At 43.1% G+C, this 24,507-nt stretch overlaps 2 protein-coding genes across 2 annotated transcripts in view; one reads left to right on the top strand and one right to left on the bottom strand.

The window, feature by feature from the left end:
• LOC112075611 (suppressor of hairless protein homolog) overlaps positions 1-9,144 on the top strand; it is a 14,765-nt gene extending 5,621 nt beyond the window's left edge. Inside the window, exon 4 of the mRNA XM_024142580.2 lies at positions 3,348-9,144. Within this exon, the coding sequence (XP_023998348.1) occupies positions 3,348-3,672 (325 nt within the window). The 3' untranslated portion in view covers positions 3,673-9,144. The remainder of the gene's footprint in view (positions 1-3,347) is intronic.
• Positions 9,145-12,802: 3,658 nt separating this feature from the next.
• LOC112075610 (cholecystokinin receptor type A-like) lies at positions 12,803-20,496 on the bottom strand. The gene is made up of 5 exons (XM_024142579.2): positions 20,034-20,496; positions 18,479-18,730; positions 15,479-15,740; positions 15,032-15,159; positions 12,803-14,737 (listed from the first exon to the last, which is right to left on the bottom strand). Exons 1-5 carry the CDS (start codon positions 20,158-20,160, stop codon positions 14,109-14,111), a joined length of 1,398 nt encoding a protein of 465 aa, XP_023998347.1. The 5' UTR covers positions 20,161-20,496; the 3' UTR covers positions 12,803-14,108.
• Positions 20,497-24,507: the final 4,011 nt, after the last annotated feature.

The following is a 24,507-nucleotide window of genomic DNA, read 5'->3' as shown; positions in this document are numbered from 1 at the left end:
TCGGCGAGAGTTCACACAGTTTCTCTTATTTCCGCTGGTGACAACTTCTTAACAAAGGAACTATCTTTGAATTCCTCCTTGATTTTCCGTCTCCTCTCTCCATGGTCGTACCCCTCCATTCGGATCTAATCGTTGCAACTTTTCCATGCCTTTCTCCTGTTCTGAATGGCGCTCCACCATCAATCTATGTCCAGCACTTTACACGAGTTGCAGTTTTTTACTTTCATAGTCTTTTACCGTAATTGTTGACACTTTTCCTCTCTGCCAGGCCCCCTCCTGTACTCCATTTGCGGTATCGCTTATCAGTTGCTCGCGCCGGTGTTGTCGTCGTCGCTCAGCGCACACACGCGGCTGCAGGCGTGGAAGGAGATTGTGTTACACCTGCGTTCTCTGGGGTCCGTATTTTCCGCTTTATGCCCTTTTACGCTTGCTTCCCTCCTATGCCGCGTCAAGGGCTGGCTCCTGCTCGCTCTCGCCGCTCCGGTAGGAGTCTGCTCCTCTCCTTCCTGGCGGGGCGTCCCAGTTGGCGCCGTGGCCCGGGGCTCCGGGCTGGTGTTGTATGCACTGTCTGAGGACCTGGGTGATTAGATGTGTTATTGCCGTGGTTTCGCTCTACCCGCGCGACCGTGCAACTTCCCCAGCCGGTCTGACTCTACCCAGCGCCGACCCTCGCGGAAGGCAGAGTGTCGGGTACCACGCACAGCATGCTCTCCGCACACCTACACCAGCAAGCAGAGAAGAAGAGTCAGACAGGCTTGACTCTAGCTATTTGGGTTGAATCCCTCACTGTGTGCCGACCTCACTGTTGACTAAAGAAAAAAAAAAGGTAGGTCATGTAAAGATCCCACATCGGTTGAGTATCGTTCTTTCATGCGTCTTCGAGCAGGATTTGACAAATGACTTAAGTAAACACTGATAAAATGATCCATAAGCACTATGGAGGGTCATGTTTCTCCATATGTGTTCTATTGATTGGTGTGCACGCCTCAGAGTCTTCGTACACAAAGCGATCCCGTCTATAACACCTCCAGCTAGCGACCGCCTAACGCCACCGAGCAGTCTACCATCCACAATTGGCGTCCCCGACACACATGGCGGCCGCCGTGGGCTGCGCTCTCCGAGCAACGACCTACGGACCGACACTCTGACTACACCCTATCCGCTCTCTGCGTAGGTCTGGATTAAGCCCACTCCCTCAATTCGTGTTTCCTTCCTCACGCTCCCGTTTTGCTTCTCCCTCGATCCCACTGTGCGGCGTTTTCTACCAATCCCGTTTGCTTGAATCCTATACGTTTTATTCCAGTGACAATTACCTACTGAGCCTCTCTCATCCTTTCTAAAGACCTTTATCTCTCTCTCGCCTCCACTGTGTGCCAGACAAACACTGGCGTCGTTTCATCATTCCATGCTTTAGGTCTACAATCTCTCTCCAGGGCATCATTACCTCCAATATCGCAAAACGTACATTGTTTGGAGACTCCTCTCTCCGTGTTTCTCATCCCTCCTGGTTTTTGCATCATGCCCTACACATGCTCCGGTGTTGCGTTTGACGTATCTTGCACAAATGCTGTTATGCCTTTATCCTCATCCGTAACTTTGATAATCTTCTCCACGCTCTTTCCGTTTGTTTTCTCCCGTCTTCGTTCACCTCATCCGTAGTCCCATGTAACCATCTTCCTCCTCGATTTGCTCCAAAGTCCCCTCTCCGGCTTCAAACTGCTGCTTGTGTCATTCCCTCTCTTCCAGGTTTACTTCTCCCTATCGCGCATTTTTATATTGTTGTAAACACTGCCGGTCAGACTTATTTTATGCATAACTTCCTCCTCTCCTCCCCTTTATCGATAACGTCCGTTATCCTTTCCTATCACTAAAGCATGGATGCAATTCATCTCTTGCAAGCCTGCTCTTCAGTGGTTGGACTTTTTTGCAGTAGACATTGAATGCGTGTTCTCTCGATTCCATCAATCCTTTCTGTGTCTGGTCAACGCCCTATCAGATAGTCGTCTGCGTCAAGCTATACGTGGGGTGTCTGTTCTGGTAACTCACACGTTACTTTTCTGTTCCGGTCCACTACAGTATCTGCCTCGGCAAGCTACAGTGATTCCTGTCTGTCACCGCCTACGCTCCATTCTGTTGTGGTCAGCTACCCAGTACCCTCTGTGCTCGATGGCCCTCCACAGCCTCCAGTATTCCTGCCTGGTCAACGTACAGCTATTCTGTCCTCTCGTCACCAGCCTTCAGTATTCGTCGTCCTGTCAAGCTTACCAGTACCTCCCATGCTCTAGGCTCAAGTACCGAGTATTCTGCGCTGAGTAAGCACAGTATTCTGCGCTACTGTAGCTTGACCAGACAGAATACTGTAGCTTGACCAGACAGACTACTGTAGCTTGACCAGACAGACTACTGTAGCTTGACCAGACAGAAAGGATTTGGAATCAGAAACACTATTTCATTCTACTAAAGTCAAACTGAAACGGCTTCAAACGATGAATTTTGTTTTATCTATGAGATACACCTTTCTGTAAAGGGGAAGGGGATGTCCCTCTTCAGTCTGACCTTGTTACTCATTATAATCTCTATATGAGTACTAACCAGGGGATAACCCAGACAGTTTGCAGCCGTGCTTTGATCCAAGTCAAAGCAATGTTCTGGGCTAATGAGTACTAACTGAACAAACGTGAATTCAATTTAGGCTCAGATATTTCCATTTTCAAAGCACACCCTTTAGGCTATGCCAAACATTCTTCAAAATGTACTGTTTTTCCTTTTTGATGTAGAATTTTCTAGATGAATTAGCGACCCAGTGTTTGTCTGCCACCCATGGAGGTAGAGAGAGAGAGGTCTTTAGAACAGATGAGAGAGCTCCATGGTTGTCCTGTAATAAACGGTAGGATTCACCCGGGATTTAAAACCCCGCTGGGAGGAGCCGGGAGTGAAACGTTGAGGTTGTTATCRGCTGCAGCATGGTGGTGTAAGTGGTCCTAATGTTGACTGAACACCACGGTCCCCATTTGACCCATTTTGTGTGAGATGTGTGTTTCGTAGTGAGGTTTTACAGGACTGTTTTTCTACAAGATCTGAGGCTCACCAATCATAAACACTATGGGAAAACATGACCCTCCCATAGTGCTTATGGATCCATTTTATCAGTGGTTTACTTAAGTCATTTGTTCAAATCCTGCTCGAAGGACCATGAAAGACGATACTCAACCGATGTGGGATCTTTACATGACCTACCTTTTTTTTGTTTCTTTAGTCAACAGTGAGGTCGGCACACAGTGAGGGAYTCAACCCAAATAGCTAGAGTCAAGCCTGTCTGACTCTCTCTTCTCTGCTTGCTGGTGTAGGTGTGCGGAGAGCATGCTGTGCGTGGTACCCGACATCTCTGCCTTCCGCGAGGGCTGGCGCTGGGTACGTCAGCCGGTGCAGGTTCCCGTCACGCTGGTGCGAAACGACGGCATCATCTACTCCACCACRCTCACCTTCACCTACACGCCGGAGCCCGGGCCACGGCCACACTGCAACGCCGCCGGAGCCATCCTACGGGCGGGCAGCGACCGCCTTCTAACGGCTAGCAGCAACAGCGCTAACAACAGCGACGCTAACAACAGCTACGGCCCCAACAACGCAGGAGTCACATCCTCTTCCACGGCTGCAGCCGTGGTGTCCTAACACACACACACACACTTATACACATACACAATATGCCTCGAGAGCAAAATGTACCACATGGTAAAAAGACTATGAAGTAAACTGACTCTCTAAAAGTGCTGCATATTGATCTGGGATTCAAAAGAAGCTGAAATTGAAAATTGATCGGACGGAAAAAGGAGGAATTCAAAGATAGTTCCTWTGTTAAAAGTTGTCAACCAGCGGAAATAAGAGAAACTGTGTGAACTCCTCGCCGCTGCCCTTTTGTGATTCGTAAGGGACATACCTGTCGGTTTATGGTGTTTGAGCTGTGTAATAGGGAGTTCCTATTGGCTCAGCGCGCCAGTGTCTTTAACGGAGACCACAACAACTATACATCCACCACATGTATAGTACGTTAACAAAACGGTCGATTTTCTGTTCTTTTTTCCCCCTCCCTCTGTTTATTTTTTCCCTCTTTTTTTGTCTCGTTAGTCGTCTATGTTACTGTAAAGGGACGAAATGTATCGTTGTTGGAGGGAGAGCGAGGAGTGGACATAGTGGGACACATATAAAAATGTCATGACGATAACATCGTTTTTGTGGACCAAGGATCTTGCATAAGCTTCAGTAAAGGTACATTTTCACCTTTTTTGTATGAAACATATAGTACACTTTTGTTACCAAATAGTTTCTATTCTCTTCCTCCGAGCTTTGGGCTTTTTTTGTTGTTGTCCAAATCCCGACCTGGCATGTGTATTATAGCTACCTTTACTTCTTGTCTCCATCAAATGCCTGCTTCTTTCGGTCTTTTCGACGGAATGTTGAATTTTTGATACTTTGCTAGTCTTGGGATTTTTTTTACCTAACCGATGGTTTGTTTGTGTTAGGGAGTAACCTCAGCGGGCCTAATTTTTGTATTCTCATTGTTTTTTTTATGAAGTCTTTAAAAAGAAAAGCTTTAAGCAACGCCTCTGCCTTGCCTGCAATACTCTGTGTGCYACAAGCTACGTTTCCTTTGGAAAGTACAGCATGTCTGTACATCACACATGGAGCCATGGTGAAGTGAATTCTTCCATTTATTTAAAATGTTAAAAACTGGACTTCCAGTTACAAAATAGTTTGTCATTTTCATACACATTTAATGAGTCTAGTCGTTAAAATGAAATGTTAGCCTTAGTACAGTAATATTAATACAGTCAACTAAAATCATGTCACATATCCAAAGTTGAGATCATGTTGCTGTATTGGTCGCCACAGAAGTGTCCAGCGACGTCTTCAAATCTGTCAGTCAGTATATTGTGTTACCTGGCCTTGGTGTCTTCTTATGTATAGATCTGGTGGCATTTAAAACTTTCATTGGTTTTAGAAAACGGAAAAGACAGACACTTCCAATTCGATGTGGCCTTACCGCTAACTTAAATGTCAAAGAGTAACATTACCCTTCCAACGACCTGCCCTTTTCATTTACGTAACTAGAAAGAATCTGTGTGGGGGAAAAGTCTGTCTTATCTCTGCTCATTACTAGGTTGAAGATGACAAGGGGATTCTARTATCCCATAACTCTTTACAACAATGGGACCAGCTATGCTAGTTAGCAACGACACTAGTCCAATTAAGTTGTTTGTTTTCTAACGCTGCCCAATGGAATTATTACGTTGTCCTAACCTGTATATTTTTCACCTGGACTCGTTACAGGAATGTGWTTCATTGGACAACATAACCCATAATGCTGTCTTTGTGTCACTGCTTCAAAAACACACTGTCATACATATGATCAGCATTCTGGAGGATTTGTTGTTAAAACAAACTCTGTTCAGTGTGAAAGTACAACACWTMCAGTACCAGTCAACAGTTTGGACACACCTACTCATTCAAGGGTTTTTCTTAWTTTTTTTTACTGTTTTCTACATTGTAGTATAATAGTGAAGACATCAAMACTATGAAATAACACATGGAATCATATAGTAACCAAAACAGTATTTTATTTGAGATTCTTCAAATAGCCACCTTTGCCTTGATGACAGCTTTGCACACTCTTGGCATTCTCTCAAACAGTTTCATGAGGAATGCTTTTCCAACAGTCTTGAAGGAGTTCCCACATATGCTGAGCACTTGTTGACTGCTTTTCCCTCACTATGCGGTCCAACTCATCCCAAACCATCTCAATTGGGTTGAGGTTAGGTGATTGTGGAGGCCAGGTCATCTGATGCAGCACTCCATCAGTCTCCTTCTTGGYCAAATAGCCCTTACACAGCCTGGAGGTGTGTTGGGTCATTGTCCTGTTGAAAAACATATGATAGTCCCACTAAGTGCAAACCAGATGGGATGRCTTATCGGAGCAGAGATCATCCGTTCACCTACTCTACGTCTCACAAAGACACGGCGGTTGGAACAARAAATCTCCAATTTGAACTCCAGACCAAAGAACAGATTTCTACTGGTCTATTGTCTATTGCTCGTGTTTCTTGGCCCAAGCAAGTCTCTTCTTCTTATTGGTGTCCTTCAGTAGTGGTTTCTTTGCAGMAATTCGACCATGAAGGCCTGATTCACATAGTCTCTTCTRAACAGTTGATGTTGAAATGTGTCTGTTACTTGAACTCTGAGGTGCAATCTGAAGTGCAGTTAATTGCCGGTTTCTGAGGCTGGTAACTCTAATGAACTTCACCTCTGCAGCAGAGGTAACTCTGGGTTTTCCTTTCCTGTGGTGATCCTGTTTGATGGTTTTTGCGACTTTCAAAGTTGTTTAAATTGTCTGCATTGACTGACCTTCATGTCTTAAAGTAATGATGGTATTTTACCAAATAGGGCTGTCTTCTGTATACCACTCCTAGCCTGTCACAACACAACTGATTGGCTCAAATGCATTAAAAGGGAAAGAAATTCCACAAATGAACTTTTAAGAAGGCACACCTGTTAATTGAAATGCATTCCAGGTTACTACCTCATGAAGCTGGTTGGGAGAATGCCAAGAGTGTGCAAAGCTGTCATCAAGGCAAAGGGTGGCTACTTTGAAGAATCTCAAATATATTTTGATTTATCTATCACTATTTTGGTTACTACATGTGTTTTTTCATAGTTTTGATGTCTTCACAATTATTCTACAATGTATAAAAAAAAAATTAAAAAAAATAAAATAAAAAAAATGTTTCAACCTTGAATGAGTAGGTGTTCTAAATGTTTTGACTGATACTGTATATGTCTACTTCATCACCACAGCACTCGTGTTCTCTCCGTTTTAGAGACCATTGTCTTGCGAGCACTGTGACTCATTTAAAAGCCTTTTAACTAACGTCCTGTGGTTTTTGACCGAACAAAACAATTACGTCACTGTCTGAAAGCAGCCAAACCCAGCCAATGTATTTATGGTGATCAAGTCTTCTGTTAGAAGTAACAAGGCCTTCTAGACGTAGGCTGTATTATTGAAGATGTATATTTAGAGAAACGTACAGCAATATTATACAGGTYGTGTCTCTTGAGGTTTGTATGCCTGACCACCTACTTCACCAGCTTGTTTGTGTGTTTCTGCTCACGATCTGCTGTCGAGTCTGTAACAATAGATCGGTGAGCGAAACTCGTTCCGTTTCAAAGTGTGTTTGTGCGTGTGTACACTGTTCATGTTCAAAACAATCGATGTTCTTGTAAAGATGGACTTTTGCAGGTTGGTTGTCCATCTTCTGATTCGATCCAAATATAAAACAAGTGATTATTTCTCTGGCATCGTAATGTGTGGATGAAGAAGACGATAAAAGCCAATAGTTTGATCATAGTGTGTTACAGTGGAACTGTCTTCCAGGAAGAACTATGATGCTGAAACTTGAATATGTCCGCGTTTTAATTAACAAGTGTTACTGGCCTCTCTCATCATGTACCCGTTTAACAGTCAAATTGGTTTAATAAAAGGGAACAAAAAAAGTGCTCTATTTTCCCTAAAAATACAAACGTAACAGATGGGATGCTTTCCCCCCCCCCCCCTCACCTGTTTCTTCAGCCATTGATGTTAATGTAAACAGTGTAATATTGATGATATATATTTTTTATTATTGTATAAAGTTTCCCCGTTGTTTTATTTTATGTCAAAGAAATAAGGTCATTATTGTCCTTGCTGTCTACTTTGGCCCGGGAGTCGATTTACAAAAGGCCAGTTGCTATCGGTCCAGCAACAGTTGTTTCATCTTTTTCATTCATTCAAGAATGGGTGCGATCAACCTGACTTGAATAGTTTGCAGCATGGAACCAACATGAGCTTTGTCACATATCACCTTACTATGGAATGTCTTTACACAACAAAGAGAAAAAGGCTACTGGCCTTTTCCAAACCCTTTACTCTTTTGTGATGTCAATAAGGTGGTCGCTGAATCTGTTTGGGTTTGCTCGGTGTTTTCAGGATGTCAGCTGGGAGAAGTGAGTTTGGGAAAGCCTGTCTAATGCCCGACTCATTCTCCAGTCAGTGTCACCTGTCTTTCTGCTTTGGGGTTTTTGTTTTGGGATTCTAATATCCCATAACTCTTTTCAACAATGGGACCAGCTATGCTAGTTAGCAACGGCGCTAGTCCAATTAAGTTGTTTGTTTTCATGGTCAAGAATAGCATCAGTTCTCACGTTTTACTCAACGAGGAGAAGGCAGTTCTCTCTTACAGGGGTGGAATGTTGTTACATGCCTTTTTATAATCTGAACAAACGATTAACCTGGTAACAAAATCTGATGAAATACTCTCTTAACCTTGTGTGAAGCTTTTTGCAAATACTGTGTACATACTGTACTTGCAAGCAGTTTTAATTTTGTCAGTCATATTGTTTGTTTTCTTCCAAAAGCAGCTGTTTTTTTTTGTGTGTGGGGGGGGGTTAATGAGCTCTGAACAACGTATGTATGTATCCTCTAATATGCCAAATGTCTTTTTATAACATAGATTTGTCATGCACTGCTAAACAGGACGGAGCGAGAAGCAGCTTTAAATAAATGAAAAGCCGTGTGGGAGGAGCCTTTCTCTGACACGCTCTGCCTTGAATGCTCCGCAAGACGATTGGCTGGCTGCATTATGGAGTAGTAATGTTTCTCTCTCCTCTGTGTCTCTCTGTACCTACGTTTTCACTTCACTCTCTTAGCTCTGCACGCTTAACTTCGCTGCAGTCCCATTTCTTATCGTTTCTTTCTTGTCCCCCTCACGCATCCTTTCACACACACTCTGTCTCCATCTTTCTCTCTCTCTCTCTCTCTCTCTCTCTCTCTCTGTCTCTGTGTGTAATGTTCCAGTAATGGTAAACAGAGGTGTCAGTCAGTGGTAGTATACTCAGCGATCGAAGGGTTTGCTGATGGTAGAAATCTGTGCAGTTTGTAACATTTTTAGCAATAACGTGAAACAAGGGGACTGTTTTTTGATAACATTATGATTGGTGGTTTTGTTTTTTGTACATATTGAAATTCCATGTCATTTAAAGGAAAAAAACAAGAAAAAAGTTGCTATATTGGCATATAAAAAAAACCCTACAAGAAATAAAAAAGTGTCAAAATGATGTGTGAAATTAACTGTCTTTATATGTATTTTACATTGGAGGACCTGAAGGACTTAAAGTTTAAACATGGTACCAGCCTTGTAGGGGGCTGACATTACACTGCGAATCGACTGTGAATAGTCAATCTTTGATGCAACTGTACCTTCAGTTCAGAGGTTACCCACTGGGCACAAACTGGTTAARTCAACGTTGYTTCAATGTAATTGGTCAACGTATTGTGACGTGGCATCTACACTAGATATAGAAAAGTATGTGAACACCCCTTTTGCTAACAGGTGTATAAAATCGAGCACGCGGACATGCAATCTCCATAGACAAACATTAGCAGTAGAATGGTTTTACTGAAGAGCTGAATGTGGCATCGTCATARGATGCCACCTTTCCAACAAGTCAGTTCGTCAAACCTCTGCCCTGCTAGACCTTCCCCGGTCAACTCTAATTGCTCTTATTGAGAAGTGGAAACGTCTAGGAGTAACAACGGAAGTGGTAGACCACACAAGCTCACAGAACGGGAGTGCTGAAGCACGTARCGCGTCTGTCCTCTGTTGTAACCCTCACTACCGAGTGCCAAACTACCTATGGAAGCAACATCAGCACATAACCTGTACGGCGGGAGCTTCAGGAAATGGGTTTCCATGGCCGAGCAGCCGCACACCAAAGATCGCCAAGCGTCGGCTGGAGTGGTGTARAGCTCACYGCCATTGGACTMTGGAGCAGTGGAAACACGTTCTCTTGAGGGATGAATCACACTTCACCATCTGGCAGCCCAATGGACGAATCTGGGCTTGGCTGATGCCAGGAGAACACTACCTGCCCTAATGCGTAGTGTCAACTGTAAAGTTTAGTGGAGGATGAATAATGGTCTGGGGCTGTTTTTCATGGTTTGGGCTAGGCACYTTTTAGTTCCAGTGAAGGGAAATATTAACGATACAGTATACAATGACATTCTAGATGATTCTGTGCTTCCAACTTTGTGGCAAYGGTTTGGGGAAGGCCCTTTCCTGTTCCATCATGACAATGCCCCCGTGCACAAAGTGACGTCCATACAGAAACGGTTTGTTGAGATCGCTGTGGAAGAACTTGACTGGCCTGCACAGAGCCCTGACCTTAACCCGATCGAACACCTTTGGGATGAATTGGAACGGCAACTGCGAGCCAGGCCTAATCGCCCAACATCAGTGCCCGACCTCACTAATGCTCTTATGGCTGAATGGAAGCAAGTCCCCGCAGCAATGTTCCAACATCTAGTGGAAAGCCTTCCCAGAAGARTGGAGGCTGTTATAGCAGCAAAGGGGGGACCAACTCCATATTAATCACCATGATTTTGGAATTACATGTTTTACGGTAAAGTTGCAACCACAGGATTATGTCACCATGGTAACCAAATTTCAACATAGACCAACCTTTTATAAAATATGTTGATAGTGGAAATTACATTGAAGAACTATCAGCAAAAAGCAGTAGTCTGGGCAGCACCTCCTACTGGAGAGGTGGGCCATCTACAGCACCTCCTACTGGAGAGCTGGGCCATCTACAGCACCTACTGGAGAGTTGGGCCATCTACAGCACCTACTGGAGAGCTGGGCCATCTACAGCACCTACTGGAGAGCTGGGGCATCTACAGCACCTACTGGAGAGCTGGGGCATCTACAGCACCTACTGGAGAGCTGGGGCATCTACAGCACCTCCTACTGGAGAGCTGGGCCATCTACAGCACCTCCTACTGGACAGCTGGGCCACTCAGGGTTTTAACCAAGCCCAGCTTGGATATTAGTCACTGACTATTACCAATGTGCTATTATGAGAATGATTGTTGATAAATCTNATTTCAACATAGACCAACCTTTTATAAAATATGTTGATAGTGGAAATTACATTGAAGAACTATCAGCAAAAAGCAGTAGTCTGGGCAGCACCTCCTACTGGAGAGGTGGGCCATCTACAGCACCTCCTACTGGAGAGCTGGGCCATCTACAGCACCTACTGGAGAGTTGGGCCATCTACAGCACCTACTGGAGAGCTGGGCCATCTACAGCACCTACTGGAGAGCTGGGGCATCTACAGCACCTACTGGAGAGCTGGGGCATCTACAGCACCTACTGGAGAGCTGGGGCATCTACAGCACCTCCTACTGGAGAGCTGGGCCATCTACAGCACCTCCTACTGGACAGCTGGGCCACTCAGGGTTTTAACCAAGCCCAGCTTGGATATTAGTCACTGACTATTACCAATGTGCTATTATGAGAATGATTGTTGATAAATCTCCACTTAATAGGTTCACTGTTGCTATCGAAGTCATTCCAAAGGGTAGGTTCAACAGAGCAAATGAAATGTCACCATAGCCCCCACCAGCTCACAATCAATGGGAGTGATTGGGGCATGTGAGAGAAAGAAAAAAAACATGGAACCAAATATGTTGATTTCAGGTGATTTAGATTTTTTTGGGGGGGTTTGTTTTTACGTGCTCATGCTCCCATCAACCCCATTGATTGTTAGCTTGTGGTGGCTAAGGTTAGCTGAAGTCTGTAGTGGCTGTTTAAAATACACTGAACCCTGGATTACAGTTTCTCTTGGCCCCTAGACTCCTTTCAGGGTGAGGAGCCATTTAAAATCAAGTTGTAAAATAGTGGACTACTCCTTTAAAGAGTTGTATCAAATCAAACTGTAATTACATGTGCATTTAAAGTGTATTTGATTTAGTCCTGGTCTTTAAGTTAGATTTTTGGTTGAAATGGAGCCGTGAATCCAACATGTTCATTATTAATTTGTAGACAAACTAATTAAAGCAAGACTCAGTAGCAAAGATGGATGCATCTCCTTCAAATGTTGATATTTGGTTGCCTTTGACAACCAAACATAATTCAATATCACTTTTGCTATACTGTAAATAGCCTAATGTTAAGGTTATCTTACAAACTAATGTAACAGAATTTATTCAACCGTAAAATGAGTAACGCATCAGTGGCCGCATTGAGGTTACTGTAACATTTAAACATCTTATGTAATCAGAAGGCCTGCAGGTTCAGGGTCACAGGTCTGTGGAAATCGTCACAATTGCTATAAACAGCACAGAATCTCAAGCGGCATTAATCATTTGCACCATGTAGTATAGTGTAATCTCAACTGCAATCCAGGTCACTTGGTTGTTCTGTTCGATGAAGCACAGTGATAACGCATTAAGTTGTTTTATAAATCAACAAAATGTCTGACATTATATTCCCATTTGAACTGTGTTGTGGTTTTAAATGGTTGAAAGTGCAGTGATAACACATTTATGTGACAACTATACCAAAAATCAGACATTSATTTGAATTTGAATTTGGTTGTGCTTTAGATGGTGCTTATAGCATAGTGATAACACATTGTTGAATTCCCAAACTTTTGGCTGTCTTTTTGAGTAGGTGAATATAGGAATCTCATTGATCAACGTATCTATTAAATATGACCCAATTCTCCACATTGAAATGACGAGGTGCGTTTATGCTTCTCAGAAGCCTCGTGTCGAAGAAGAAGACCACACTAGCCCTTCCAGTACATTCCATCAGCCCACCTCTCTGCTGTAGCTCCTGACTCAGAGATTTGAAAGGCCCCCCCCCAGACACCAGCAAGTAGCATAGCAGAGCAGAAATGCATTCTGACATTCTCATACAACACTACAGACTTTTAAATATTTAATTTCCTTTTTTTGGTAATGTATCCCATGCACTTTACAGAACAATTTCCCTTCGAGAGCAACACTAAAATCCTCCGATTAACAGTGACATGATGATACAATACAGCCAAGAGGACAAAACAACACAGTTTGCTACGTTTGTGCTGCAGTGTATTTAACAACCCACGTCAACAGAGACCAGGTGTGGTATGCTTGACAGGTAATGCTGGGAAAGGTCCTTTTTGAAGTAGGGGGACAGACAGGTGCACAGAGTCCCACACCACGATAAGGCCACAGTCATGTCACTTACAATAAATAGTACACTAGGTACAACGATAAAAGATGACTGAGTCAAGGACAAGAAAACACAGCTTTTTTTTGTGCGCCCACGAGGATGACACTATGCTACAAGGCTAGGAATGYGTTTCAGAGCATGACACTGCCAGGTATGGTAACAATTAGTCCAGAAGTATTTACACATATGGGCATATTTGTGTGTCACACTGCCTGTAAAAAGGAGTCAGAGTTATTCATGTCTTGGTGGACGTGGTGTTGTCATTGGGCTGTGGTTTGTGCCTTTCCAAGTCCCTGACGAGAATGTGTACAGAGAGAATATTATGCAGAGAGGGGAGAAAACACACACACAAGGGTCATCCAGGGTTCATCCGTTCAACATGCTCATGGAGATCTTACATGGCTCTGAAAAAGCTGCTTGGACGTTCCTCTAGGATCATCTGATCAACATCAAACCAAGACAACTAGGGTGCTGCTTTTCCCCGTGGGTGATTCGGGAGAGGAGGGGTTACGTAAAGAGACACCGTGACGATTGTACACATCGTGGGTGAATGTCTGTGTGGAGGAACAACATTGAATGTAGACCTCATGGCTGTAGACATAAACTAGCCATGTTTTCTCACGGTCCCTATTAAAAGAAGCAATTAGGATCCTGTACGTCATAAAGAGTTATATCAGGTGCCACTGTTCCTCAGTCCATGTAGTTTRTTTACCGATACTTATTTAAATTCATAACCTTCTCCTTGTTGAAAACCTTGGCTGATTATTCCATTTCATGTAGTCAACATGCTATCGTTTGATTGTCTTTTCTTTGTAATGGCACCAAGTTTATCATCAACCTATTGTCTGAGATTCTCTTCATACATACATGTCCACTTTCACAGGCATGGTGACTTTAAAAGTTGAAAGCAGGCATGCATGACCTCATCAGAGACCGAAAGCTCAATGTACAGTGGGGGGTGGGGGGTGCTGCATGACCACTTACTCATTCTGATTGGTCAATGATGGAGAAAGGAAGCTAAGCCTGGGCGGAGCCACGGATACTACAGTACGTGAAGCGCGTGTTATTACCACTCTGCGCCGTGTGCCCATTCTCCTCTCCACTCCTCATCCCTCCTCTTCCTCCCCCTCTCCCCGTCCCCATCCTTCTCCCAGCCCCCCTCCCGACTCCACCGGCCTTGGGGCTGCTACAGCAGGTGAAGGTGGACAGAATACCTTGGCGGAAACGCTTATTCATGAAGCAGTATATAATGGGGTTGACACAAGCGGAGGTGTACGACAACAGGTGGATGAAGGATATCGGCGCCCCCGAGAGGAGCTTGTCGGCAGAATGGCGGTCGAAGGCCCGCCAGGCGTTAACGGCGAACACGGGCGTCCAGCAGAGGAAGAAGAGACAGACGATGACCAGGAGCATGCGAATCACGCGCTTCTTAGCCATCAGGTTACAGGTGGAGCTGTTGCTGCACACACGGCTCAGCTTGGACTTGTTGCTGCCCACGTTGTCTCTGCTGTTGCTGGTCACGTTAGGGCTGGGGGTCGAGGGAGGGTTCTGGAGGTGGGCGAGCTCGCCCTTCTTCTTCTTGGCGGGCTGAAGGTAGCAGCCGTCATTGTCGCCGGGTTTGATGCTGCCCGTGCTGCACTGTCTCTCTGTGACAGATCATAACAGCAGATATGAATATAAATTAACTTAAACTAAAGTTGATTTCTCTAAATAAAAATGATAGGTGATAGAAGTGGATCTAATAAAGATAAGGAAATCATCTCTGTGATAGATCAGAAAAATAAGACATGAATAATGACTGACCCTGTGCAAATTAGATTTACTAAAGATTAGCCAATTGTAAACAATCACCAATAAGGATGCCACCAAATTGATATGGCATGATAATATCGCCAGAGCTGGACATTTTCAAGAGGTCAGTCGAGGTTTTGTATACGTACCTCTGCTGGACTTCCTGTTGGCCATCTCAAACTTGATGCCCCTGTAGAGCTCCAGGGAGATGAGACCATAGGCTGTCATCATCATGATCCCAGGAACCAGGAAGAGAAGCAGCAGCAGGGACACATACCTGTAAGGAAGAAGGCTCGATGGTGTCACCGGATTGGTCGAAAGCAAGTGCCCATTCAGCATGCATCAAAGTGACATGCTGACCAAGAACCGATCTCTGAGCTCAGTGATGACCTATCTCATCATTGTTAAGTATCTATCATCTAACAGACCAACAAATCAGTGAATTTGAAACTTCCCCCTTAAATTAATAGACATGAATAGCCCATTTCATCTTTTGCACAGACCGTTCCATTATTTACAGTGAAAATCTCCTAGCAGTTGAAACCCCTCTTTGTGATGGCACCCGTCTACCGAAATGAAACTATCTATCCTCTCACCAGGACTGCTGGATGACATCACTGGGCCATACCAGGCGGCACATGTTGCCCGTGCTGTTGTTGACCCGGGTGAAGGGCACCAGGGTGCTGGAGATGGGGTAGGGCAGCATGAACAGGAAGCTCACCACCCAGGTGGCAGAGATGACCTTGGCGGCGTGGGACTTGGTTTGCCAGGTCCGGGAGGTCAGGGGGTTGCAGATGGCACTGTAGCGCTCCAGGGAAATGGCCACCAGGTTGAAGGTGGAGACGCTCACCGAGATCCCTGGAGAGATGACCACGGTTAGTGGTCCACAGTTTTGTACCACAGGACTGAGTATACGATCTGATTAATAGATCGATAACAGACAAGAATGTAGGCTACACTAGCATATGTGATTTTGTACTCCGCTCAGTTAAACCAAGCTCATTAGCATTTATAAGTTAAATTTTTTAAGAATCAGGGTATAGTAAATATCAGTCATTTAAAAGTCCAAAAATTAAGATAGCAATCTCAGATTGTCCCTTTAAACCTTGTACAATGGCTAATGTAATACTGTACACACAGCAGGTGGGAATGACACTTTGTCTACTGTAATACTTCTAATAGCTGGCCTGACACTTTGTCTACTGTAATACTTCTAATAGCTGGCCTGACACTTTCACGACTAGTCACTTTGTACTTTACGAGGTTGTAGGGACAGAGGTAAGTTCCAGCACTTGTGGATGATCAACAACCCCATCCGTTAACCGGTGGATGTTACAAAACTCACAAAATAACAAACAACGGCACCTATAAATACATGCACGTTACCTTGGTTACACACCGTGACATATGAGGTAATCATAGCTACTGAAATGGCCAGGATCTCACCGCACGGACCCAAGTCAAGAACAAATAGATCAGGGAGGCGGTGAACTATCTGACTACAAAGAAACACCACGGTGGAAAATTTACCAAAGACAATGAATAATACAACCTTAACCCAGGTTAAAGAAATGCATGAACATAGGATATATCCATGTCATATCCAGTGAGGAAATATTGTTGAAAAGGATTTGAACTACAAGGGCACTTGAAATTGCAGCTATGCTGTATCCAGGACCTGTATATCCATACAATATCCAGACATAACAAATATCAAAGGAATGTTTTGAACGGGTTACGAAGCATGAGAACGGTACAGCCTTGACTGTAAATGGCTGTAGACAATGTATCCTCAGCTACATAGACATTGATATTTCTGTGCCTGAGAGTTTCAGGTCATTGAGACACTTGTGAACAACAAAGATGACTTTTCTACCCCGTTCTTCTTCCTCATCTTCTTGTCTTGTGACCTGGACCTTTCAGCTCAGAGTAAATGGCAGTGGTGTAATGTACTTAAGTTGTACTTGAAAGTATTTTTACTTAAGTMGTTTTTTGGGGGTATCTGTACATTACTTTACTATTTATATTTTTGACTACTTTTACTTTTACTTCACTACATTCCTAAAGAAAATAATGTACTTTTTACTCCATACATTTTCCCTGACACCCAAAAGCACTCGTTACATTTTGAATGCTTGTCCAGTCACGCACTTATCAAGAGAACATCCCTGGTCATCCCTACTGTCTCTGATCTGGTGGACTCACTAAACAGAGAACATCCCTGGTCATCCCTACTGNATCCCTGGTCATCCCTACTGTCTCTGATCTGGTGGACTCACTAAACAGAGAACATCCCTGGTCATCCCTACTGCCTCTGATCTGGTGGACTCACTCAACACACATGCTTTGTTTTTAAATGATGTCTAAGTGTTGGAGTGTGCCACAGGGCTGTCCGTACATTAAAATAACAAGAAAACGGTGCAGTCTGGTTTGCTTAATATAACACATTTGAAATAATTTATACTTTTACTTTTGATACTTAAGTATATTTTAGCAATTAGATCTACTTTTGATACTTAAGTATATTTAAAACCAAATACTTTTAGACTTTTACTCAAGTAGTATTTTACTGGGTGACTTTCACTTTTACTTGATTCATTTTATATGAAGGTATCTTTACTTTTACTCAAGTATGACAGCTGGGTACTTTTTACACCGCTGGTAAACGGCTCCTTAAATCAGGAGACGTGCCAGTACATGTACAGCCCCAGTGGAGGAGAGGCGATGTGGGAACGCGGCCACGGCTAATAGCCATCAGATTACTTTATTTGGTGTCTCTTCACACCAGGCACCAGGTCAGAGCCAAAATGGAGGCTTTAATGGCTTCTGGGATTTGCTTCTCTATTGATTTTCTATCATCAGGCCAATTTAACACTCCCACCCCCTGGTGAGTGAGTGGTTGGAACTGGAAGGAATCTTCCTATGTGGACAGAACCTACTGTACTCTCTTCCCTTACCTGACCCCTTGAAGTGAGTGGCATCACTGTAGAAGACAATAACAAGGTCAGACCACGCATGGGGCGGCAGGTAGGCCAGTGGTTAGCACGTTGGGCCAGTAACTGAAAGGTTGCTGGATCGAATACCCGAGCTGACAAGGTAAAAATCTGTTGTTCTGCCCCTGAACAAGGCAGTTAAACCACTGTTCCCCGCTAGGCCGTTATTATAAATAAGAATTTGTTCTTAACGGACTTGCCCAGTTAAATAAAGGTAAAATAAAAAATGTTTCTGACCCTATTGATTTTGTACAATACAATACATTAACTATGCAACACTTGCAGATGCCCGAGCATGTAAACACCTTCTATTGCAGTACCACACAAATCCCAACAGACAAACCCATTACGGTTTGTGAATACGTAACCAGGGCCCATATCCACAAAGCATCTCAGAGTAACGAATGAGATTATATAATGAATAAYATTAAATGGACAGATCCTAGATCAGCACTCCAACTATGAGACGCTTTGTGAATACGGGTCTGGACCTGTGTACGTACAGTGCTTCCACGGGACTCACCCATGAAGTACATGGCCACGACTTTGTTTCTCAGGTATCATATCGGCACCAGGGTCATGACCTGTGTACATTAAACTCACCCATGAAGTACATGGCCACCTTGCAGATGCCCGAGCCGAACACAAAGTCTCTCATGAGGTTGGGGATGAGGGTGAAGGGCATGCAGAAGAGGCAGAGCATCAGGTCGCTGGCGGCCAGGGAGAGCAGGAACAGGTTGGTGACGGTGCGCATGCGGCGGTTCCTGACCAACACGGCGATGATCAGGCTGTTACCCAGCACGCTGACCAGGAAGATGAGGCTATAGAGGAAGATACGTACCGTCTGATTCAAATCTATAAAGAGGAGAGAGAAATGGTCAGCATAATTTGTCTTTATCATCATTTTTATCATCGACCTGCTATTTTCAACTCTTAATGATCGGCTATGAAAAGCCAACTGAAAATTATTCATGATTATTATTTGACCATGCTTGTCACTTATGAATATTTTGAACATCTTGGCATAGTTCTGTTATAATCTCCACCCGGCACAGCCAGAAGAGGACTGGCCACCCCTCATAGCCTGGTTCCTCTCTAGGTTTCTTCCTAGGTTTTGGCCTTTCTAGGGAGTTTTTCCTAGCCACCGTGCTTCTACACCTGCATTGCTTGCTGTTTGGGGTTTTAGGCTGGGTTTCTGTACAGCACTTTGAGATATCAGCTGATGTACGAAGGGCTATATAAAATAAACTTGATTTGATCATTATTATTATCATTGTCATAATCATTATCATAAACATCCTTATCTTAATAATAATCAACATCATTATCATCCCTACATTGATAAAGGTCATTATTATCATCATGATCATTATCATTACTTTCAAATAATCAATCCGTTAAGTCTGTCTGTTTTCAATGGCATGGCCCTTGTGTAAAGAGGTTGACGTTCATTTAAGTGTATCCTAATTCGATTGTAAAATATTTTTGTTGTTCATTACTCATCCTGGTTGTTTTAGAGCCAGCATTAATCAAGGCAAGCTGGAATTCAGTCGGAGTCAGTTCTGATTGGTCGCATCACTCAGGGGAACAGTGTGTGCATATGTGGGGCTTGAATTAGCAACACTAAATTCAACAGGTTCTGTCCTTTGTTTAATGTTTTAAAGATTATAGATCTATATTATACATATCAGCTCAATTGCAATGAGAATTCAGAGATCATTTCCCGTCAATGTAACACTCAGACCATKTTGACTTCAGCAAATAGACAATACGTGTTGACCTGGTACTAACTTCTAGTCTTAATTTATGTTTAAAAAAAAATGATATTCAGTCCTAGGGCACTCCATCCAAGCAGAGGAGCCGAAAGAACGCATGCTACTTCAACCGGCGTAAAGCGCACTGGCCCTGCTTGGGGGTGTCCAAAGGATCGCTCTCCATGTGCAGTTGGAGCAAAAATCCCAAAATATGACTAACAGTTTAAAATATATATTATTTGAGAAACAACGCATTTTCACAATCAAAAACAAATGTTTTGTGACTTTTCATCAATATCTCCACTAAAATGTTTTATTTAGATTTAAAACATACTACAATTAGACATTTACTTTTTGTTAATTTAATTTCCCTCCAATTTATGATTATCAATAGGATTGGTTACCTTTCGGTTCCGGAGGGGGCTCGCTTTCATCTTCACACTCTGAGACATTCTTGATTCCAAAGTCACATAATATCTTATAAAGATTCGTTGAGTTTATGAGCATATCATGCAATGTAAATGGTTCCATTTTTGCTGTTCTATCTTGTTTTTTTTCTAGTGCATAAATTGATATTATAGGCTATGTAAAGGAACCCATTCGGTTCATCCTTCGCAGTCTAGGACGATGGCAAACTTGACATTATAATGCCATCAAATCACACTTCCCACATGTCATGTTCATATTCTCCAGGGAAAAGTCTTAAAAGATCCTCCAACTGAAGATGTCGCATTCAAAGAAGTTTGCATGACCTCATTTATATTTGATATAAGAGAATGATCCAGGTTTCAACGACATCTACAAGTAATAGAGTCAGATAGTAAAAATGATTTAAGTCAAGCGCCTGCTGCATGCGGTCTGTTGCGCTCCCTCTCGCGCCTCAATGTTGATATGAGAAACACAGTAGAAGTGCGGTGGATAGAGAGACTCTCTGCTCTTCGAAGAGACCCCGCCTCTCGAGCCCATGGTCATGCAAGGTGCAACGGCATTTTCAAATGGAGATCTGTGTACTTCCTACTGGGATTTCTCCGTCTGTTGCAAAAGTAAACGTTCTACTGACAATATTTCAAGAACATCAAATCAAATGTTTTCATACAAAACTAAAATAGTTTTAGATTTGTTATCTGAACAACAACAAAAAAACGACTATATGCAGGATCTGCGAGATGTAACCATGTCAAAGMGCATTTCCTCCCGTAATTGGTTGTTCACATGAGAGATAATACRCAGTCGTTATAGGAGAGGACTGGACAGAGGCTCACCTGATGATGGCAATCCATCAACATGCCTTAACTGCACATGAATGTTTTGCATAAAAAAAATCTCCTCTCAGTAATTATATCACGTTAAAAAATGACCCTTCTAAACCCTCAGCCATGGTAGCTTATAGTCTATATATATTGGACACCCACACACTTTTAAACTGATTTCTTACCTTTGGATGTGGGTGACAAAGTCATAGCAGAGTCATAGGGTACATGTAGCAGGTCATTGTTATTATAAGCTTGACTTACTCAAATGACTCCRCCATTTATAGGCTAAGTAATGCTATAGTAGTGAGATGTTGTTGGATACAGCGCCACAAAAACATAGATCATCTAGAACGTTTGAGTCCAAACAATGTCTGATCCATAGAGATATACCATGTCCTACAGTATATACAGTACCAGTCAAAAGTTTAGACACACCTACTCATTCAAGGGTTTTTCTTTATTTTTACTATTTTATGCATTGTAGATTAATAGTGAAGACATCAAAACTATGAAATAACACATATGGAATCATGTAGTAACCAAAAAAGTGTTTCTACTACTTTCTGAATTTAAAAGTAATCCTTCAAAAGTATCTGAAATCTGATTACTATATTTGCTGGTAATGTAACGGATTACAGTTACCAGTTGTTTGTAATCCCTTACATGTAATGGATTACATGTAAACCGTTACTCCCAACACTGCTGGTACTGCAATAAATAACTACCAGGCAACAAAATAAACAGCAGCTATCAATGGGCTAGGACCTAATCTCGTTTSTCTTTGTTTCCTTTTCATGCATAGTACACATGTAGTTGCTAAGTAACCGCTGCCTCTGCACAGGACAGTCCCATCACTGGAGAGCCAATGGATCCGGAAAATCAAATTGCTCTATCGCGGTTACAATAAAACGAGCTTTGAAAATAATGGATAAGAGAATGGAATTATCACTGACATTTGCGCACATTATCCAGTGATTTAAAGGAACTAATTTACACTCTCAAATAGAGAGACAGGCCAAAGTGAGTAGCTGCTCTCCAGAACCGAAAGGCGTGTGCACCACCGAATGTTTTCCTTCCCGTCTGCTGTGACATTTGGCAGCTACCAAAACCATACCAATATTTTGGCTCTATTTTGGTCCCTATAATATTGCTTTTACAGTCAGTAACTGGTTGAAATGTCAAAATATCTACATAGCGAATTTGCTAAACTGTTTTCTTATTCTAWTTAGGAGTGTTTGCAAAGACCTGAGATAAAAYTAGAATCTCTARRGAGGACGTTCGTAATTTTCTCAAAGCRTCAGGTAAGCACGTGAATGCAAAACAAAATGTTTTTGTGGGTATTTTAGTTGTCACGGACTGGACATAKATTGAATATCATGCATATCATGTTGCAATACCTATATTTTGWGTTGCAGTTTGGGATTTGCATGTGTACGTTTTTTTTTCTTCAATACATCGTTTTTTAAATGTATTAGTATGTGCACATGCACACAGATAGACAGAGAGAGTGAGATTGAGCGAGAGCAGGCAGGGAGAGGCTGTTTGTATAACATTTATATAACATTTATGAGGGAATCACCTGAAATGTTCWGCCAACGATAGTTTACAACAGACTCCAGTAAAAAGGATTCACCTCTTTCGTCTTGGCCAAGAGCCACACACCAGACCACCAAACTGGCACCAACAATCCAACCTTGGTGTAATCCAATGTCACCAGGATCTCATGCTTTTATCTTTCTGTTATGTCTTCCTCATCTTTCTGTCTGTCTGTCTGGACCTGTCTGTATCAGATATGGACAGTGAGACGCATGTTCAGTTCATTGCTGCGGTTTATCTTTTTAAAAGACARCACTTTCAGAGTCTCTGATTTTGATACTAAGGTTTATCTGTTCGAGCAAATCATTAGWTGTTATTCCATTTGACAGAATCTAGTCCAAGTTACCTCATGTCAGTCARGAGTACCATGGTGTCTTTCTGTAGTGAGAGGAAAACTAACTCAGTTGGCTGTTGAGTAATCGTTCCTAAGTGCAATTTTACAGTGTTAAACCTGCAGTCTCTGCCTTGTCTGTACCATCTGCCTGAACTTGAGGACGTCCAGTTTCACCGCGACATAAAACGTTGACTTATGCCTTCCTCTCTTGAACATGAGTCATCCGTGTATGTTCCCGTTTAGGTGACATGTTTAGATAAGGATGAGTGTTTTATAACACAAGTTCTAGGGTTGTCTGAAATGATGGTGTTTGGGTCCAGAGGACTCCAGACAGGAGACAGGATTCTGTSTATGAACCCAACCAAAGAGAGAGCCTACAGATGGTCTGGGTCGAATGTTCTTTTTCAACAGTCATTTAATTGCATAAATCCATTTGTTATTCCACCCAGTTTCTCTCTCTCTCTCTCTAGTCAGGCACCCCCCCAGCCACCCGCATCTCCCCCAGAGCACGCCAAGGAGCAGCTGGCGTACATGTACAAGGTCCAGGTGGGTCTGTCTCTTCCTCTCTCCATCAGTCTCTTCTTTCTCTCTCCATCACTCTCTCCTTCTCTTCNATCCCTGCTCTCTTTCCGTTCATTCCCTTTCCTGTCACCAAACTCTTCTCGTCTCTCTCTTTATCCCTGCTCTCTTTCCGTTCATTCCCTTTCCTTTCACCAAACTCTTCTCGTCTCTCTCTTCTAAAGCTGATTGATAGCTTCTCAATGAGACCCCCAGTGTAGCAGAATGTCTCAAGAGGGGGAAAAAAAGACAAGATGGTGATGTGAAGCTGGACCTCGTGATCAGCTGTGTCGCTGGTGTAAAGGGCTCACTGGGGGCTCTTGTAACTGTGTGTTGTTGTTCAGGGGTCCTGACTGCCCAATTGATGTTTCCCCAGTAAATGTCATCCAGAGGCTGACGAACAACATTCCCACAGTGGGTCACCATCAGACTGCAACAATGTTGCCACAAGGTTGCATGGACGTTGTGGAAAAAACGTCCATGCGTTGTGGCAAAAATGCTTGGAGTTTCCAGTGTTTGTACTCTGCTCTAATGAATAGAAAACTAATGTGAATAGGAGATGTATTTGTTGAAAGGAAACACTCCTCCAGGGTCAATTGCTTCACAAATGACCTTTTACTTACTTTGCAGTCAATAACATGCCCACACCATGCTTTTCCCTCGTGGTTCATTCCAAAATGACCACTCAGACTTTGTCTCTCTCGTCTTGACATATTTGCAGATCTAGGTAGGCTCCAGTTGTTATGATTCATTTTTGTATTTATAATTAACTTGTTCCGAATAACAGGAAGATCGTTCTAAGCTGCTGCTCTGTTAAGACCTTTCGGATGTGCCAAACTTTTCCTTTCAGTAAAATAAGTTGTAGTTGGGGCCTGCCAAGCTGCATTCTCGGGCTCCGGCCAGTGCCCGTTGGTGGAAGCGGTGGGATCAAGCTTCTCCACTATTCAGCCATTTTGTCATGGAGGGAGGCACACCGTCGCCAACAGAACGCTGCATCTGCCTCCTCCTCATAGTGATCCATCTGCCTCCTCCTCATAGTGATCCATCTGCCTCCTCCTCATAGTGATCCATCTGCCTCCTCCTCATAGCAGATGGATCACTATGAGGAGGAGGCAGGTGGATCCACTATGAGGAGGG

Source organism: Salvelinus sp. IW2-2015, unplaced genomic scaffold (assembly GCF_002910315.2).
Source record: "Salvelinus sp. IW2-2015 unplaced genomic scaffold, ASM291031v2 Un_scaffold3275, whole genome shotgun sequence".
Taxonomy (NCBI): Eukaryota; Metazoa; Chordata; class Actinopteri; order Salmoniformes; family Salmonidae; genus Salvelinus; species Salvelinus sp. IW2-2015.
The sequence above is the reverse complement of the archived record's forward strand: the minus strand, read 5'-3'. Positions and strand labels throughout refer to the sequence as shown.